Raw genomic sequence first — 20,421 nt, 5'->3', positions numbered from 1 at the left:
CATAAGAACATGGACACTAGGCCAACTAATACTATACAATGGCCTCTAAGTGCTTAAGCAGAAAGATACTTCTATGTAAGTTCTTTCCTTTACCACAGTTTTAATCCAGTAAATTAGCACCACTAAGTACTAAAAAGTATATTTGATTGCATGTATAGTCATTTCTGTTTTATAACTGGGTAAGGCTGCAGGTGTATTTCATCCAGGTTTCTCTGTACCACAGCCTGTATTGCTATGGTAACATTGACCACCACTCTCTGTTGAGTCACAAAGCCTCAGTGGCAAGCTGATTTGAAGCAGGTGGGCCTGGTCAGTACTGTGCTTCTTGCTGTGGGCTGTGAACTTGCCAAGAAAGTTATGATAGTTGGTGTATTTCCGAAGTAAGAAGGTAAGAATTTATTAAGGGATAAAGAAATATGATGTATGAACAAAATGTTGCACTCATCATCCATACAAATAATGACATCTCGTCATTTGTGGTAAAATTAGTGAGATGGGGCCGGAGGATATTAGGTTAAATGAAATATTAATGGCACAAAAGAGTAACTACTGCATGGTGTCATGCTGGAGGGCTTCTCTCCAGGTTCCCCAAGCCCCACAGTCCCACAATCCACATATAAAATACTCACTCAGACGCTTATATCACTTATAAACTGTATGGCCGTGGCAGGCTTCTTGCTAACTGTTCTTTTATCTTAAATTAACCCATTTTTATAAATCTATACCTTGCCACGTGGCTGGTGGCTTACCAGAGTCTCTACATGCTGCTTGTCCTGGCGGTGGCGGCAGTGTCTCTCCTCCTTCTTCCTGTTTCCCCAATTCTCCACTCTCTTTGTCCCGCCTATACTTCCTGCCTGGTCACTGGCCATCAGTGTTTTATTTATATAGAGTGGTATCCACAGCACTTCCCCTTTTCTTTTTTTTTTAAAAGGAAGGTTTTAATTTTAACATGGTAATATTACATATAATAAAACAGTTATTGAGCAAGAATTACAGTTACAATATTAAAGAAGATGTCCTATCTATCTTATATTTGTGAGTTTAAAGTTTTATATCTAACTTATCTTTTATCATAACTGAGGATATTACAACTTTCTAGTCTTTAACCACATCAAAGACCTGAGAAGGAAAATAATGGTACCTAAGAAATGGTAGACGGATGCAAGCAACTTTCGGGAATCTTGCAAGAGTAGACCAAGACAGCTGGCAGCCTGGACAGTCACCTAATGTTTCTCAGCATTGTTGGTGCATTTAAATTGGCTACAGGCCTAGAGTATCTGACAGACCACTTTCAGAAGCAGGATTTCTGAAAGACCATCTTACCCTGTCTTGACAGAGTACAGTGGTCGCTTTCCTTGTGTCCCGCTTGTCCAGAAAGGACAGCATTGCATTTGTACTGTCAGCCATCAAGGCAAGGGCAGTTCTTTGCCCAGTAGGCCATTTTGTGCCAAAAAGACAAACTTCCAAATGGAAATGTCTTAGAAGCCCAACATTCTCTCGGGATCAATTGGTGCAGCCAGGAGCAATTGTGTCTCACGTCAACAGAATTTTAAGTTATTTAAATGCCATATTCTCTAGGTCTATGAAGTGTTTGAAGATTACCTATCTATCTGAAATATATCTATGTATACCTAGAAGACTACTAACATGGCTACAAATATGATTATCATAAATGACTAATTATTAATCTATTTTTAATTATCCATTACAATTTTAAATGAGTTACATAAACATAATACCTCAAACAAGAATAGAAATATATATATACAGTATAACAAAATTAGCTTCAAGTTTGTATCAATAAACTAAAATTTATACCAATGTAAAACATTTTAAACATAAACTAAAATCTATACCAATGTAAAACATTTTAAACAAGTTTTTCTTTAAAAGTAGGTTCATTAATCTACTCTTTTATCTTATCATCTCCATATCCTCCTATATATCTAATCATATCCCTTTTTTCTTTTTTAGAAAGAGATCACATTTATAATCAACCTGTTTTAAATAAAAATATTGGTTTTTCTCTGTCCCACACCAGAGGGCTCTTCTGATTTGGGACACAAGAATCTCTTAACCATTTTTTCTTAAAGTAATATGTCTGGGTTTAGAGGGGAGTGAGCCAATTCCACCTCCAAAGCCAGCTTGGTATATTTGGGAATTTGGGCGTAGCATCTCTTACTACTTCCTGCTGGACGGAGGCGCTGTATCTTATGGGGACGCAAAGAAAATTTTAGGCCTATGGGGTAGTCCGTGAGGCTGTATTGTGTGAATCAGTTGCCTTGAAACCACTCTGGATGTTGGATCATCTGGGCCATGGTGTCATCCGAGACCTTTCAGGGGGTCTTGGCTGGTGAAACCTGATGTATCTTAATCTGGAACAAATCCACAGCCTCTGGCTTTCTGTGGAAACAAAAGCAGAACCTCTTTTCCAAAGTAACATATCCTTATATCCAAATTTTGAAGTCAAGGTACCTTTAAAATATACATTTTGGCATAACTCAACAGCTTTTGTAATCAAATGTTTTTCTTTAGTTACGAATATCAAAGAGAACATAATCCAGATTCTTTGTGTGGTAGCCATCTTTATGTGGCTTATGTTTTATATTACCTTGAGCCTATTGCTTTAAACTGCACCATTGTAAGACTGAAACGGCGCTGTGGCTGCTGGCTCCGCCCACTTCAGCTTCCCAACATGGCAGTGGTACGTTTTCCGCCAGCTCTGGGAGTCATAAAGTCTCAGAAATAGTGGGTGTAAGCTTTTATCAAAGCAACGTGTAGACCAGAAACCTTTTTTTTTTTTTTTAATACTAGTAAAGACTAAATCTACTACATAGCATAATGTGCCGCTGGCAGACGCCTCATTCCCGCCATACTGCCGTTGAAACGCACACGCCAGGAACCCGCCAGTGTTCAAACCCGCGTTTTGCTGCGTCTAGCTGCCCATATGAGACAAGAAGCAGCAACCTGGTTTTGGCTCTGTTTAGAATTGGTTATTAAATATTCTCAGGTTTAAGGTGGAAACTCGAGCCGTTGGGCGCCATTTGTTGCTGGAGGGCTTCTCTCCAGGTTCCCCAAGCCCCACAGTCCCACAATCCACATATAAAATAATCACTCAGACACTTATATCACTTATAAACTGTATGGCCGTGGCAGGCTTCTTGCTAACTGTTCTTTTATCTTAAATTAACCCATTTTTATAAATCTATACCTTGCCACGTGGCTGGTGGCTTACCAGAGTCTCTACATGCTGCTTGTCCTGGCGGTGGCGGCAGTGTCTCTCCTCCTTCTTCCTGTTTCCCCAATTCTCCACTCTCTTTGTCCCGCCTATACTTCCTGCCTGGTCACTGGCCATCAGTGTTTTATTTATATAGAGTGGTATCCACAGCAATGTATGGCAATTACAAGTTCATTTCACAAAAGAAAGAGTAGTGTCTACCAAAAGTTTCGTAGGGACGTGTGTGTTGAGGGTTGGGGAAGGCAGATGGGAATGGAGAGACTCCAGCTAATGGGTTCAAGTGTATATTTGGATCTAGGAAATAACTTCTAATGTTCTGTAGCACTATGATAAAGTTGACAAAATTAATTGCATACTTTCAAATAGCAAGTAGAATTTTGAATGCTCCCTACACAAAGCAGTGACGAATGTTTAAGGCAGCGAATATGCAGTTTACTGTGATCTGATACCCTCCCTCCCTCTCCCCTCCAGGTCTCTGCCCCACCCCTCACAATTTCCCTCTTTGCCTTCTGTTCCTCTCTCCCCTCTCACTCTCCCCTCTCCTCCCATTCTCCCCTCCAAGGGAACTTCATTCTTCTCCTGCTCTCCTCCTGCCCTCCCCTCACTTCTGCCCCTCCTCCCCTCTTCCCCTCCTTCCTTCTCCTCTCTACTCACCTTCTTCCCACACTTCCTTCCTTCTTCCTTCCCCTCCTTTCCACTTCTCCACCTGCCTCCCCTCCCCTTCACTCCTCATCTCCCTTCTTTCCCTCCTCCCCTTATCCCCCACCTTCACTCCTAACATCTTTTTCCTCCTCCCCTCTTTCAGACCTTCCCCCTCCCTTCCTTCCCCTCTTCCTTCCTCTGATAGTTGTCATCCCCTCTTCCTCTTTCCTAGCTTCCTCCCTTTGCCTCACCTTCCTCCTCCTCTCTTCTCACCCTCTCCTCCCTTCCTCCCCTCCTTTCTCCACCTTTCCTCTCTTCCTTCCCTCCTGTCCTCTTCTTTCCCTTCTCTCCTCCTTCTTCTTTCCCAGTCTCCTCTCCACCTCTTCCCTTTCCTTCTCCTACTCTCCTCCCTTCCTCTTTCCCCTCTCTTTCCTCCTCCCTTCTTCCCTTTCCCTCCACCTCTCCCCTCCTCCTCTCTTCCTTTCCCTCCCTTCTCATTACTCTCCTCCTTCTCCTCTCCACTTCCTCTGCTCCTTCCCCCTTTCTATCTTCCTCTACTGCTAATCTCCTCCCACCCACCTGTTACCTCCCCCTCTTTCCTCCCTTCCTCCCTACCTCTCCTTCCTTTTTCTTCTGCTCTCCTCATGTCCTTCCCTCCCTTCCTGTCCTCCCCTCTCCCCTTCCCTTTCTCTTCCCCTCTCCCTTCCTCCCCTCCTTCTTTCTTCCCTACTGTCCTCCCTCTTCTCTTCCCTTCTTCTATTCCCTCCTCTTTCCCTATTCCCTGACCCCAAATCATCTCCCCTTCCCTCCTTCCCTCCACTTCTACTTCCCTCCTGCTTTCTTCTTTCCTGTTCTTTCTTCCCCTCCTGTGCTCCCCTCTCCTCTTTCTTACCCCCTCTTCCTCTTCCCTTCTCTCTCTCTGCCATTACTCTCCTCTTTCCTTCTTCCCTTCTTTCTTCCTTTTCCCTCTGCTACTCACTTCATCCCCTCCTCCCATCCCCTTCTTTCCTTCCCCTTTCCTCTTTCCTACCCTTTCTTTTCCTCTCTTCCTTTCCTCCTCTCCCTCATAGCTTCTTTCCTTCTCCCCTTCACCTCCTCCCATTCCTTCTCCCTCTTCAACTACTTTCTTTCTCTTCTCCTTCCCTCTTCCCTGCTCCTCCCCCTCCTTCTCTTTCTTCCTTACCTCCTTCTCTCCTCTACTACTCTTCTCCACTCCTCTCTCCTTCATCCCGTCCCCTCCTCCCTTCTTTCCCTCCTTTCCTCCCTCCTACTGGAAGTTGCTATCATCTGTACTGCAGCCTGGTTGCTATAGATACATTGGCCACCATTGCTTTGTTGAGTCATAAAGATCTAGTGGCAAAGACAGGCTGAACCAGCCAGCTCCTGTCAGTACTGTGTCTGCTGTGGAGGTGTACATATCAGGCTCCCCTGGACGAAGTTATAATCAAGATCCAGACTTAATGTACTTCTGAAATGAGACAGTAAGAATATGGTGGTGGTAGAAGGGTAGAGTTAGTATCCGTAAGTGAATGCAATCGAATTATTTGCTGTTTCCAGTTACTGAGATAGAGAAAACACCAACGGATGGTAACTGTGTGTCGGGTTCTAAGATTTGTCTTTATTTGTTGAAGCAATATTTGAACACTCACTCACTGATGAGTGCTGATATCTACCCCTTGTTATAGGTCCAGAGGCATTAGGCTAGTAACGGAGGTGATGAAAACAAGCTAATATCTAGTTATACAACATCTAGTTTGACAAACTTATTACCCGGTGTTGTATCAAGGCAAGACCAACTTTATCAGATATGAAAAGCATATTCTTATATAGAGAGAACAAAGCTTACATACTAAAAGAAATAATAAGGCTTTGTGTGAGTATCTGAATAGAAAGCTAATTACTGTGTTAATGAATATATTCTAAGTAATACTGGGTCATAATTTTAAGCTGTGCCAAACTTACCATATGTATCTGCTTACCATCTAATGCCCTAATATTCACCTGCATTTTTATGTTTTTTTTTTTAATTTTTAAAATTATCCAACTAAGTAGCAGGGTTTCTTAAGAAATTTCCATGCATACCTTTTTACCCTTTGATGGACACCCCAGCTTTGTATCCCTGCTTCTGTTACTCACCCTCCACTACTCCCACTCCCAGTATTCATTCCTCCTCTCCCTTCCTTAATCCATTTGCCTTCTTATGGCCTCCTTTGTATTTACACACACACACACACACACACACACACACACACACACACACACACACGCACACACGCACACACGCACACACGCACACGCACACGCACACGCATACATACAATAAGCTAGGGGTCTCAGATGAAAGAAAACAAGTGCCTTTTTCTCTCTCAGCCTAGGATACCTCACTTGGTATAATATTAGCAATTCTACACATTTTCTTATAAATCACATAATTTTACTTTTCACCTGTGGATCAATAGAATTATGTACATGCACTACATTTTCATTATGAATTCAACAGTTGGTTTGATTGACATGTGGAAAGAGCAGGGATAAAATGAATGTGCAAATATTTCTATGGTAGAGTTGTAGTCTCCTTTAGGTATGTTCCCAGGAGTGGAATAGGTTGATTTTGCACTTTTCTGGGGAATAGCTGAATCAGGTTCTATAGAGGCTGCACCAGTTTTCACTCCCAACCTCAGTATATAAGAATTCCTCTTTCCTTACATTATCGCCAGCATTTGTCTGTTTTCTTGATGATAATCATTCTAACAGAAATTCTGATGGAATCTTAAAGTAGTTTTAATTTCCATTTCTCTGATGGCTAAGGGTGTTTGAACACATAAGAACTATTTATTAGCCATTTGTATTTCTTTGTTTGAAAAATGTCCATTCAGTTATTTAGTATAAGTATGGATTGGCCATTTTGTGGTGTTTGTTTCTAATAAAGTAGTCTAGAAATCAATCCTCCATGCACTAAAATATATATGGCAAAGAGTTTCTTCCATTTTGTAGGTTGTCTGTTCACTCTGCAGATAGTTTCATAGACACATTCAGAAGAGATTGAAATCCAACATAGCCTGTAATTCAGTCTCTCACAAAATAAGACTCTAAGTCTGACTTTAGGCTACCAACTCTATGACCAAAATCTTATAAGATTATTTTAGGCCAATTATAAAACTATGTAGAGACTGAGAATTTGAAACCTTGACCTAGACATATTAACTCTCCTGAATAGTCAGAAACATCCTTTGATCATTATCCTAGCATAAAACTGTGTTGAGACAACCACATGCCATGTCCAAACTTTGCCTTCAAGTACAAGGAGTCAGATAACCAAATCCCAGAAATCCATCTTTAGTGTTCTGTTGCTAAGGATCACTTCTGTCATAATCACCTTTGAAGTCAGGGTTGGAGGATCAGGAGTTCATGATCAGCCTCCAATATATAGAAAGATTAAGCACAGCCTAGGCTATGTGAAAACATATAGCAATAGGTAGTAGTAGTGGAGGAGGGAGGAGAGGTAAAGAAGGAAGAAGAAGAAGAAGAAGGAGAAGAAGAAGAAGAGGAGGAGGAGGAGGAGGGAGAGAAGGAGGAGGGATTTAATTCAATAAATCAGATACTTATACAGCTGAGGGAAATGTTGCAGGAGTGGACACTCTTGTCCTTGGTAGCCTAAGAATTTGTGATCTTTAGTACATTAAAAAATAGTATCCCCCAAAGTCACCACCTAAAAATTAGTAGAATCAGAATTTGAAACCAGGCAGTCTGGCTCCAAAGTCCTGGCTCTCACCATTACACTTTCCTATACTAAGGTCCTATTGATGTTGACATCTGTTTGGTTTTAAAGATCTATCTTCCAAGCCAACTTGCTATCACTATGCTATGCTCATTTCCATAGCTTTATCTTGGTAGGTTAAATCTTGATTTATAATCAATCACTCTCTCATCTTAGTTATATTTAAAGCTTTATATTCTGTCATGACCATTTTAACATCTTTTTGGGATTTCATAAAAATTCTTATTCAACTTTTTCTTGAAATGTATAAATGACTTTGGGGAAGGATTGATATTCTTATCTTGTGTCTTATTTTGAGCATGGTCTGATACTATTAACAGGTGGGGCCTTTGGTGATGCAATAATGTCTTGAATGAGATTAAGCCCCACCTTTCTTTCACTTTTTTAATTTCTTTTTTATTGTTTTATAATTTGATTTAATTTTACATATCAGCCAAGGATTCCCCTGTCCTCCCTCCTCCTGTACCCCCCCACCTCCCCCCAGCCACCCCCATTCCCATCTCCTCCAGGGCAAGGACTCCCTGGGATTCAGCTCAACCTGGTAGATTCAGTCCAGTTAGGTCCAGTCCCCTCCTCCCAGTTTTTTGAGATAAGATTTTATTCTGCAGCCCTGGCTGACCTGGAACTCACTATAATAGTCTAGGCTGGCCACAAAAAAAAAAAAAAAAAAAAAAAAAAAAAAGTGATGCTTTTCCTGAACCACCACTCCTACCCGGAATTAATGCTCTTACAAAATATATTGAAGGGAGCAACATAGTATTTTTTTTAACCCTTCCACCAAGTCCACAAGTTCCCTGATCTTGGGCTTCCTTCACATTAGAACCATTGAAACGAGTTTCTGGGCTTTCTAAATTACCCATTCTGTTATGTGTGATAGTAGCAGTAACCGACTAAGCAACATTCCAAGAGAAACTCACACATGTTGAAAACAGCTACAACTATATCCTCTTTAAAAAAGTGAAATAATTGAAAGCAACCTAAATACCTATCAGTAGTACACTAATCTGATGACTTTTTCAAATACGAGATTCTATAGACAACAAAATAGACTAAAGATTCCAGCCTACTTGAGGTGCAACCGCTTGAACTGCAGCGGTTTGAAAGATGAAAACTGTATTTGTTAAGAAACTTAGGTTCCTCCCATTATACACATTTGCATGAGATACAGAACGGGGAAGCAAAGTTTAGGCTATCTCTCCAATGACTGGTTTATTTGCCCTAGCAACAAAAGATGACTAGGATGTCACACATGTTATTGGCAGCTAATTCAGGGAATGGCAGGTCTTCCTAAGCTCTTACCCCATCCATAATGGAATGTTGAGGTCCTGATCTTGTACTGGTCTTCTTTAAGTAACAACAGCTACAGTGAATTCATGAGTTCCATGTCCAGAAGAAATCCTCAGCTTAGTCCAGCTCTTATACTCTTTCATCCCCCTCTTCAATGATGTTTTCAGAACCTTGGAGGAGGATGATCAAAATGTCCCACTTAGGGGCTGAGCACTCACAGTCACTTATTCTCAGCACATGGACCAGTTAGGAATCTCTGCATTAACTATTGACAACTGCAAACAGAAATTTTTCTGACCATGACTAAGAGCAGCCGTAATCTTCAATTAATCTTTAATGTATTAGGTGGAAACATAAACATTTAGAAGGTAGTTTGACACCATGTTCATGGAGCAAAACAACAGTAATTGGTTTCTCCCTAGGGCTTATGACCTCCACAGACATGGGCTTTTGGCCAGTTTTATAGAACCAAATGAATTCCATTCTATGGAGTAGACCTCACTCCCCCTTCCTTAACACTCACTGTCCTTCTTTTAGGCTCCTTTATAGTTTCATGGCCTCTACCTACACCCACTCCCACAAACACACACAAATGCACACACACACACACACACATACATACACACACACACACACACACACACACACACACACACACACACATGAATTACATGAAAGGAAACATCCTTTTGTTTCTTTCAGCCTAGAATACCTCACATAGTATAATATTTTCAATTCTATCAATTTCTTGAAAATCTCCTAAATTTTATTTTTACCTATGAATGATTAAAATTGTGCACATATCTTGCATTTTCATTATCTGCTCATCTGTTAACGGACATCTGGACTGTTTCCATTTCTGGCTTTTATGAATAGAGCAGCAATAAACAGGGATGTGTAAGTGTCTCTATGATAGGCTATAGTCTCCTTTGGTATATGCCCAGGAGTGGAAAGGTAAACCAATATTTTATGTCAGCCTAAAATGTTTTTGGGGAGATTCTGGGCTTTGTGGCTTAAGTCCTAACAAATACTAGTACCTAGGAAACAGAACAAAGGAAGAAAAATGTCAGCAAATTAGAGGCCAGCCTGGGCTACATGGTGAAGTCAGGTCCACTATGATTACAAAGCTGGATCCTGTCTTGATGAAACAACCGAATGAAAACTTGGAGGGGTGCCACTTTTCAACTCTAGTGTTCATGATTTCTGTGACTGTGTCTCCTCCATGTATTGTCCATGTGCTATCGCTGCTGACTTCATTTCCCATAGAACCAGGGTTGGATGCACTACCTCAAATGTTAGAGAATTTACAGACTTCATTTTCTTTGAAGAAGGTGGAAGGAAGAGAGTTGTAACTTCTAAGAAACTTGGTTTGGCTTGCTGATTCCAGCCACTAGGCAGATTAGGCTAAGGTTTTAGCCAAGTAAAATTGCCAATTTTCTAAGAGAAAGGGCTAGCACATAGCTCATTAGAGCATTCTGAGCTTGCCTGTGCAATCTTTTTTTTTTTTTTCTTACCCTGCAATTTCCTGTGGGTTATAAATGAAACCTTTCTAGCTGTTAATGCAGGCTGTGAATTGAAGAAAAAAAGCATGTAATTAATCATAGGAGGTTGGGGGTGCTCGCTAAGCTTGAGTTCCAGGGGAGAAGCCGGACAAGGCACTAGGACCTAGAAGGCAGCTATCCACCCTGGCAGGAATTTCTTGCTTGGAGCTCAGACAACAAAGGCATAGAGAGATTGGTTTTCTTTCTCTCAGCATCTCCACCCAACCAGCAGCAAACCGGTGAGTGGGGCTTTCGAGTGATTTTCAAGCCGAATGTAACAGATGTCAAACGGGCAAAGCACAAGGCACACAGCTCTCTTTCTGTGTGTGTCTGTCTCTGTCTTTCTTCTTCTCTTTTATTTGCCTTATTCTATAGGATTGCTGTCCTCTAAGATTCTACCTGGGATTTTCCTCTGGAAAAGTGAGTTTGTTGTTCCTTTGTTTTCACTGTGATGCTAATTTAGAATAATAGCACTTCTGATTCTAAAGCATAGCTTTATTTGCACAGCCCGCCTGGGGGAAATGCTTGATATACTTGTCTTGAGGAGTTGGGGTCTTACTACTGCAGGTTGTCTGACAGAGACAATGCTGAGCTCAGCATAGGTCATGGTGACACTGGAAAAAAAGGGGGACTGAGCCTGGCAAAGACACCAGCTACCAGTCTCCCTTAACCTCCTGTCTCCGTGGTTCCTTGCAAATCTTGATGTGGCAGTATGTAGCAGCTGAGCCCGCTTGCTTTGTGAGTCTTTTTCCCCCATCTGTGAGATGAATGTTAATAGTTTGGTTCCTTGGATGTCACATTACCTTTGTGAGCGTTCAGGGCTTCGGTTGTATTATTTGGTTGCATGTTTTCATTGTTTTTTTTCCTAATGGGGAGGGGTTCAGTGGGGGGGGGGTTGGCGGGGGGGGGGGGGTGAGATCAAAGCATGACAGATGACCATTTTTTTTATTGTCTCCATCAATGAACCTAGGCAATAGACAAGTTTGAAGTGAATTGCCTGCTGTGAGGGCAAAATGTTCCTTCAGTCAGGGGAGAAACCCAGAACAATGAAAGGTGTACTCGCTTGTAAAGGTCCCATATGCTATTCAGGGACCCATTTGGGAATCTTTCCACAATTAAATTATTCCATTAAAAGGTGTCGATGCATTGGTGGGAAGGGGATGAAACACCTGAAAGGAGAAAAAGGATTCTGTGACAAAATAGAAGCAAGAGGAAAGCAGAGCTAATACTTGTTAAAGAACTGGTTTTTTCGACATCCTCCTCCCCCTTTTCAAACCCCAGCTTATTTCTTATGAATGCTGTATAGCGGCACCAGCTTGATGGGAGAGGGTTTGATGAATAGCACAAAGACACTGGGTATTCCCTGGAGGCTGTCCCTTTAAAAGAGAATCCTAGTTTATTCTGGGGGAGGGGATACACATATTAGAGCAGGGAAAAAGGATTTGGAATAAAATTCAAATACCCCTCTTCCTAGTCATTGTATTGTGATGCAAAGACTGCTCCCTAAGCTGGAGATGCCAACCTTGGCTAGCTCCCTGTTTCTCTTCAAGGGGAATTTTGTCAGGCTAGGGATTCATTTACAACTGTTAGTCATGTGGCCATGTGTGAGGAAGCAGATGCCAGTTTTAATGTATTTTGCCCGAAGTTACAATTTGATAGGAGCCACTGTCAGTAAGTTCCAGGATTCTAAGCTATTTCAATACCCCCTCCCAAATTTGGAACAGTGCCAAAAGTGCCACCCTTTCTAGCTCTTGCCCCTATCCCCCTCCCCAGCATCCAGTCCTGTTGCCCAGCCCCCTCCATCCTCTCTATTAAGATCAATATTCCTGTAGGTCAGGGACAAGCAGCAGATGGGTCACAGGCTTTTTTCAACCAGTTCTTTTCACAGGCAGCAGATTGCAGCTCTGGATCTGGCTAATATTTCAATTCCCTTTCTTTTTTTCTCTTACCCCCACCCCTCCTTATTTGCCTTTCCTTATCCCCACCTCTTTCTCTAACAATCAGGTTGCTGCGGTTCAATCAAAATATGGAACTTGATTTTGGACATTTTGATGAAAGAGACAAAGCATCTAGGAATATGAGAGGGACACGGATGAATGGGCTTCCAAGTCCCACTCATAGTGCCCACTGTAGCTTCTACAGAACCAGAACCTTGCAGGCACTAAGTAACGAGAAGAAGGCCAAGAAGGTACGTTTCTACCGCAATGGGGACCGCTACTTCAAGGGGATTGTGTACGCTGTGTCTTCTGACCGTTTTCGTAGTTTTGATGCATTGCTGGCTGACCTGACTCGATCCTTGTCCGACAACATCAACCTGCCTCAGGGAGTGCGCTATATTTACACCATCGATGGATCCAGGAAAATTGGAAGCATGGATGAACTGGAAGAAGGTAATTTAAGTAGTGGGTGGTGGCCCCTGGAAGGAAAGGATGTTCTTATGATTATATTTTTAGTCTTCCTTGAAAGAAACTAGGCTATTTGTTTGCCAAAACATCAGGTTGACTGATGCTCAGGCTTCTGATTCCAAAGTTACCATCAGGACCATTAACTGTCACTCTTCATGGGGTTCCATCTCTGCTGAGGTTGGAATGTACATGGGTTTGCTAACTAAATGTGTTTATCTCCCTGGGTATACAAAGGAAAATCTGAATTGTGACATTCACTCTAAATCTTGTTCATAACTAACTCGGTGTGGCACCATCAAGACAGGCCATGAAATCATTAATCATTAAGGTGAGGAAGAATAAAACAATTGTGCCCAGATTTCCTATGAACTGCTGAGAAATTGTTTGGAAATTGCTGCTCATTAGAAATACACACCCCAATACAGGACTTCCTGGATATGTTCACAGAGGATTAGACTTTTAGGTAAGTGTTTGCTACTCAGCTGTTGCTTCTAAAAAGCCCACTTCAGGGTGTGTCTGAGAGGCTGAGATCATTGGGAGAAATATGAAAGAAAGCTGTAGGTATGCCTGGTATTTTAATGACCACCATTTCTATTAGAGTAGGATGAGTCACTCTACCTAAATCCTTTCATATCCTCTCCATATTTTGGAAGTGCAACTGAATTTTATGTTGACTGCTGAAAACCTTGACAACCTGTGACCCACATGATAACAGAGAAAAATCCCAGATCTTCACAAAATTTATTCAACCATATTTTCTTTTTATGGATATTTAGAAAACAGATCTTGTGTCATATTGTTAATATTTTATATTGCCAGATAAATTATCATGATCAATTCGACCCATAGGTACTTTAAAGGATAGCCTCAAGGAATAGTGACAATGGAAATGTTCTTCCAGTCTCTCCTACATTATTCAGGCCTCCCTCTCTCCCTCTCTCCTTCCCCCTCTGCCTTCAACCTCCCACAAAGGTGAATCAGTGCAAATAGATCTCTAGGGACTCCAGATTATAAAGAGCCAACAAAGAAAGAGAAACAGCACATTTGGTGACTTAGTAGGAGTAGCCCAGCCTCACTGAGTTGAGGTTTCCTGTGTTCCTAGACAAAGGGGAATGGAGGTTTCCCTTATACAAGGTCCTATGTCCATCATGTAGTTGCGGTTTTCAAAGCAGTAATGTGAAGTGATTCAGGCAAGCAACTTATAAGAGACAATATCCACATAGTGCTTCCATCCGAGAGAGTCTCGGGATCGGAATCTAAGAATTTTCTACACAGCTGACCTTGAAAATCCATGCAGAGGAGGACGATTAGATCATTTACAGAGTGGGTAGGCAAACATCGATCCAAGACTTTCCTAATCATCAAAGGGTTAATCATTCTAGTGCATATCTTAAAATAAAAGGAGGCCAGTTAGGGTCAACTCTTAAATCTGGATGCTCAGTCGAGGGAGCTGTCCAACAGAGTAATCAATAAGGCGTGTGTCTTCAGTTGCTGTAAAATCTATATTTCAGTCAAAGTTGAGGGATTTCTCTGTAATACCTTTTACAAACAAAACACGCTGAATCTCCTACTTTGTCTTAATTTCCATCATCTGTGAACATTTAAATGCCATGATACATGCTAGGTAAGAATCTGAACCAGACATAGTATACTGAGTAAGAGTGAAAATGTTATATTTGTTATCAGTGTTTTACACAGATTTCCCTCAATCAATTTTTTTTACAAATATCTCCCCCACATATATGCGTATACATGTGTGTATGTGTGTATTGAGAAAAAGTTGATGACAAACCATGTCAATTTAATCTTTGTAAGTTATCAACATGAATTTTAAAAACAGACACAGCTTTATTCTCACCTGTCTTCTTTTGGTTCCTGCTAAATTAGACCTATATACCATTTCTGGGTGCAGTGGTATTTCCTGATGTGTTTCCAACCAGTATAGAATCTGGATAGGGCTCAATTAAATGTACTCATTTTGTCTTCTACAAGCCCAAGTGACAGTGGATGCCAGAGGTATTTCTGGGGGAGTATTGATGATTTTTCTCACTGTGGGAAAGGGCACCGAGATGAGGAAGACATGGAAAGGTTTTTTTTTTTTCCTTGCATTTTGTCAGTTAGAGTTACTTATCTAGAAAAAAGGTCAGAAATCCCTTTGTTTACTTGCAGAAGAATGTGGATGGAAGATAAAAAATTATTAATGTACACTCTTTCCTGTTAAGATTTAAATTGAAGATGTTTGGAAAGATTACCGGTGAAGTATCAGGAATATTGGGTTCATATCTTGGAGCAGATTACAATGGAAAATGAAATATTGGGAATGAGATTTGTTTCAAATTCAGATCTGTTAGCTTCTAGCCTGTAGAAACTTGAGGAAATCAGTAGAAACCCCAAGATTCAGTTTTTAAAATCTATAAAATGAAAGCAATTGCTTTGCGAATCAATTAAGAAATGATATGAAGTGCTTTCTATTCTTCTACATACACAGTGATACTCAATAAAGGGTAACTGTTACTGCCTAAGTCATTCTCATTTTTACCTGGTTAGCTATGTGACTATGGGACTGTCTTCATCATCAATGATATTAATGTTCTCTTTCTTTCAAAATTAATGGCTTTAGTCTGGTGCAGTGGTTCACACTTTGTAACCCAAATATCAAGAGTCTGAGGCAGGAGGACAGTGAGTTTGAGGCCAGCCTAGATTGCAGTGGTCTTGGAACACATTACAGATCAACTGAGACAGGACCTCAAAGTCTAGGGCCTCTAAACTCATTCTTATACTCTTTATTGAGAAATTCTTTTGAGTATTGAAACTTGCAGAGTGTTAGATGAGGTGATTTTTTTGAGTCTGTTCCATTAACAACAGTGATACAGAGTTCCTAGTTGCAGAAACCTCATTTCTGTTCCTTTTTGCTTTGTAGATCTCAAAGGAATGGATCACATAACATGGGTTCCCAAACAATCAGAACATTAAATATTTAGCCTAAAATTAGATAAAATAAAAAGCAAATGCTAATCACTCTGACCTTATGGCACCTCTGGCACTCCTTTTGTCTGGTGACTCTAGTCAACTGTCTGCTGCTAGATGGTGGAAATCATCAAGGGAACCATTTTGAGTCTAAACCTCATTTTTCATGTCAGCCTTTCCATAGCTTCTTGCATACAACAAGGGTCTTGGCAAAATCACAGAGGATGCGGCCCTCATGAAACTGTATCCCCAGCTGGTCAATGAAGGAGATTCATCAGTGGTATTTCCTTTTGTTTGCCTCTTCTTTATCTTGCATTAGAAAAGTATTGTCCATTTCCATAATATCTAATCTTTTCTTCACCTCCGTGTTTATATACACTCACCAATTTAAGGGTTATATTTTTGACTAGCCGATTTTTGTGTATCAAGACAAATTTGAACACTATTAATTATGCAGACCATTGGAAGAATACTTAAAAGTGGAATAGTCTTGAATAATTTGAGCTATATAGTGACACTGTACCATCCAGCTCCTTTCCCATAGTGCATTTGTTCTAATGAGATTAAACCACCTTTTCACTTCGTCTCTTATTACTAAAGCAAGTGCATCACCCAAAGCAGGGATTTTTTTTTTTTCTGAGACAGGGTTTCTCTGTGTAGCTTTGCGCCTTTCCTGGAACTCACTTGGTAGCCCAGGCTGGCCTCGAACTCACAGAGATCCGCCTGCCTCTGCCTCCCGAGTGCTGGGATTAAAGGCGTGTGCCACCACTACCCGGCCTTCAAAGCAGGGATTTTAAGATGCTCAGGAATGATGATGCATGGACAGGATGATACAAGAAGCCATCATTTAATATTGCAATGTAATAATGCAATAATATCATTCAATATTTCCTTCCTTGAGTTAGGAATCCCCAGAAAAGAATAGAAAACACGGTGAAAATCATTTTTGCATTAAGAGATTATAAATGTATATGACTCTTTGGAAAATGGAGCCTTCCTAAGGGTGAAGAAGGGTACCCTTTGGATCATTTTGAACCTAATGCCTGTTCCCTTTATGCCCTTTTAGTCGTGTTTCTGCCATTTCATTTCTCTCACCCTTCATCCTAAAGCAGCTGAATTATAGCAAATTGTCACTTTGCTTAGCTGAGAAACAGCTTTCTTTCTAGGGTCCCAGAGGGTGGAAACTAACCCCTGGAGGCTGTCGCAGGGTGGAGACTCAGCTGGGGAAAGTTACAATTGGCTTCACCCAGCTCCAAGTGCTAGGTAACCGTGTAGGAAGCACCAGGCTCTGAAAATAGACCTGAGAAATGTTGGCAAGATCAGAACCAGGAAACCTTATCTACAACAAAGGAACACATCTAGGGCTTTCCAATAATAGAACTACAAGGTCCTTGGCGGTGGGCATCTAGGTTTTTGCATTTGATTACTGAAATAACTGTTTCCTCAAGCCTGTTTGAGATTGAAAAGAGAAGAAAATTCCCTCTTATACATCTTTAGGCCCATAAAAGACTCTCCTATCATCTAGTGAAATGCCTTCAGTTTGCATATAAAGAAGTCAAGACTTAGGGAGATTAAGTGACATGCCTGAGGTCATGTGGCTCCTAAGTGCCTGGTTGGGATTTGAATAAAGATCTGTCTCCTTCATCCTCCAGACTGCTGAGATTTACAGACCACCATGCTCTGCTACAAGGCACTAGTTTTTTTGTTCTTTCTTTTAGTCTGCTGTAGCCCAAGCTAATGTCACACTTTCTATGTGTGGCTGAGGGTGACCTTGAATTCCTTCCCCTCCCACCTCTCTTGAAAGTGCTGGGATTATAGATGTGCATAACCTCGCCTGGCTAAATCACTGTTCTTAATCATCATAAATGTCTTGCCCTAAGTGTGCATCAGCATTTGCAGCAGGCAGCAATGGCTTTGCTGTGTGTGAGCTATAAAGCTCCTGCATTGGTAATTTGCAACTCCAAGAGTCTTTTCTAGAAACATGAAATACTAATTAATTAATTAGTTAATTAATAGACAAGGTCTCACTAGGTAGGCTTGTTTTGGTCAGGAGCTCACTATTTGAAGCAGGCTGCCTCCAGCTCCCAGAGACCCTCTCGTTCCTGTTTCCCGAGCTTGGGGATTGCAGTAATGTACCAACATGCCCCACTTGTAGCAGGCAATCTTATTTTTGAAGCACAGGACTCCAGAAATGCTCACATCATGCAGTCGGCACAGCTCAGGTCATAGACAGCTGACCTTGATGCATTCTTTGCTCTTCTTTAGCTTTTGGCACCTCCTTGCCCTACATCCTCCCTCTCAGCTTTTATTTCTTCCTCTTTCTCTGTCCTTTCCTCCTACTTATCTGTTCATTTAGATGGGGAGCTTAATGATAATAATGAGAACTTACGAAGTGCTTACTATGTTCCAGTCTCTGAGCTCAGCACTTTTTATCCATTACTGAACTTGCACCCACAGCAACCCTATAAGGTAGGGCTTATTATTAGAATCCCCCCATCTTGCAGACAAGAGACTGCTGCCAAGGAAGTCAGGTAATTTGCCAAGGTCACACAACTAGAAAGTGTTAGGGGTCACAATCTGGCTGACATCATACCAGCTGTTCTTTTTCCACTGCTATGTGTTCAGGCCAAAAGTAGAGAATGGCGTGATTAAAATGTCCCCTCAGAAGGTGCTCAACATAGATTTGTCTGAGGGCTGAGCCTTGTGGAAAGTTCTCGGGTGCCATATGATACTCTAATTATTTGCCATCATATTCATTTTCATCTGGGGGTAGTTAATCATACTTGTAGTTCAGAGGCTTAGAGATTTAAGAGGGGGCAAAAACAAAAAGTCCAGAGCCCTAATAGGGCTACACAGCTGACTCTTCAGAAGAGCTTGTGGATGAGTTAAATCATAAATATAAAGCCCTGGATGTTTCCACTCCACCAGCTGTCTGACAGAGTTTGAAAGTGTATGGCAAGTAATGGAAAACATCTGACTCAAAGGCATCTGACCTCTTGGAAGATAGATGCCCATGAATATGATGAAGTGCAGAGGCAAGAGGCCATTTCTAGTGTATATGATGGGGGAGGATGTTGGCTATGAATGTATAGAGTAATTGAAAGGGACCCTTTATCCTTGTGTCATACTTTATAGATCCTAACCTCTAAACACTGGTGTTGTGTTGGATTTGCATGCCACGAGGCCAACAAAATCAAGGTCTCTTTTAGCTTGCAAACTCAACTCCCGTCTTGACTGAACACATGAGCACCAAGTAGGGCCAGTGCCTAGGATTGCTTATGATCCATCTCTTGGTTCCCCTACTGTAATAGACCATAAGTGAGATTAAGCATCCTTGTGTGCTACTCTCTCCCTACACACACATATTCGTCCCCTTTTAAAGCTACCCTAGAGATTGCCACTGAATCTTATTACTTACTGAGAAATTTATTAATTCACATGACTTGGCGCAATCAATATTTGCAAAGATAATGAATTGTCAGCCTGGTATTTCTGAATGTCTCTGTGTAATTCTTCTGAGACCAAAGGAAGTAGAAGAGCCATCCAACTTTAATTTTGTTTAATTTTTTTGCACTGGCTAAGGATTATAGATTTGTCTATGTATTTCATTTTATTACTGATGACTTTAAAGCCTGATAAAATCACTGTTTCTGCAGTTCAACCTCTGGATGAACTTCTGTATACCTCGAGGCTAATGTGCTTTACTCAGCAATTTCAGCTTTTTTTTTTTTCAATATACTTCTCCCTCAGGCTGAGCCCAACTCTCTCTTAATTTTCTTCAGTTTCTAGTTCCAGGCGTCTAATGCCCTCCTCTTGCCTCTGGCCACTACATTTCTTCCACTGTATTAGTCATTTCCCCCCAGCCCATAGTAAATGTAAAACTCACACTAGACCTTTTCAATTCAATCAGGCTGCATAATGCAGTCTCCCACTCATTACTGTGGCAGCCAAAAGCAACTGATGGAGACGACATCAAATATATAGATGTAATGTGCAGTATTTAGGAGGATGGAGAAAGATGGAAGCGGGTAGTAGAAATAGGAAAAATATTTCCTAAGGAAGAACTAGACTTGCACCACACACTAAGGATGGTGTGTGTGTGTGTGTGTGTGTGTGTGTGTGTGTGTGTGTGTAGCTTATTTAGATACTTTCTTCATTTTGAGAGGGATAAGCAGTAGATTACACACTTATACACAAATTTAGATGTGAAACTCACGTGCAAACACACATACATATACATAAACACACCCTTTACAGTTCAATAATTCTACCATTTAGCCCAATAGTCTGTGCAAAGGATAGTTTTGCTTTTGATCAGGTGTGCACTGAATGCCTGGTATGTAAGGTTGTTTGGTTCACTTCAATTTGAAATAAAAATAAATTGGCTTTGAAATTTTTCCTTGGCTCATAATAGAGCAAAAGGACGAGACTATGAGTGCAAACGTAGCATGGGAACATCAGAACACAGAGGCAAGTTAAACATGCTCCAGTGGTGCATGGAAGTTAATGAACATCAGAGAAACTGGAAAGCATCTACATTCTAATAGTACCATGCTGATTGTG

At 41.1% G+C, this 20,421-nt stretch overlaps 1 protein-coding gene across 9 annotated transcripts in view; it reads left to right on the top strand.

Moving 5' to 3' along the window:
* Window positions 1-305: 305 nt before the first annotated feature.
* Window positions 306-20,421, top strand: part of Dcx (doublecortin) — an 85,415-nt gene continuing 65,299 nt past the window's right edge. For 5 of the 9 annotated variants that reach the window (XM_037199151.1, XM_037199150.1, XM_037199149.1 and 2 more), the window contains exons 1-2: window positions 5,234-5,361; window positions 12,491-12,876. In XM_037199151.1, the coding sequence (XP_037055046.1) occupies window positions 5,354-5,361; window positions 12,491-12,876 (394 nt within the window). In that variant the 5' untranslated portion in view covers window positions 5,234-5,353. The other 4 variants (XM_037199148.1, XM_028876932.2, XM_028876933.2 and 1 more) reach the window with 4 other exon arrangements.

The sequence above is a fragment of the Peromyscus leucopus genome, chromosome X (assembly GCF_004664715.2).
Source record: "Peromyscus leucopus breed LL Stock chromosome X, UCI_PerLeu_2.1, whole genome shotgun sequence".
Classification (NCBI taxonomy): Eukaryota; Metazoa; Chordata; class Mammalia; order Rodentia; family Cricetidae; genus Peromyscus; species Peromyscus leucopus.
Note: the sequence above shows the minus strand (reverse complement) of the source record. Positions and strands in the feature narration are given on the sequence as shown.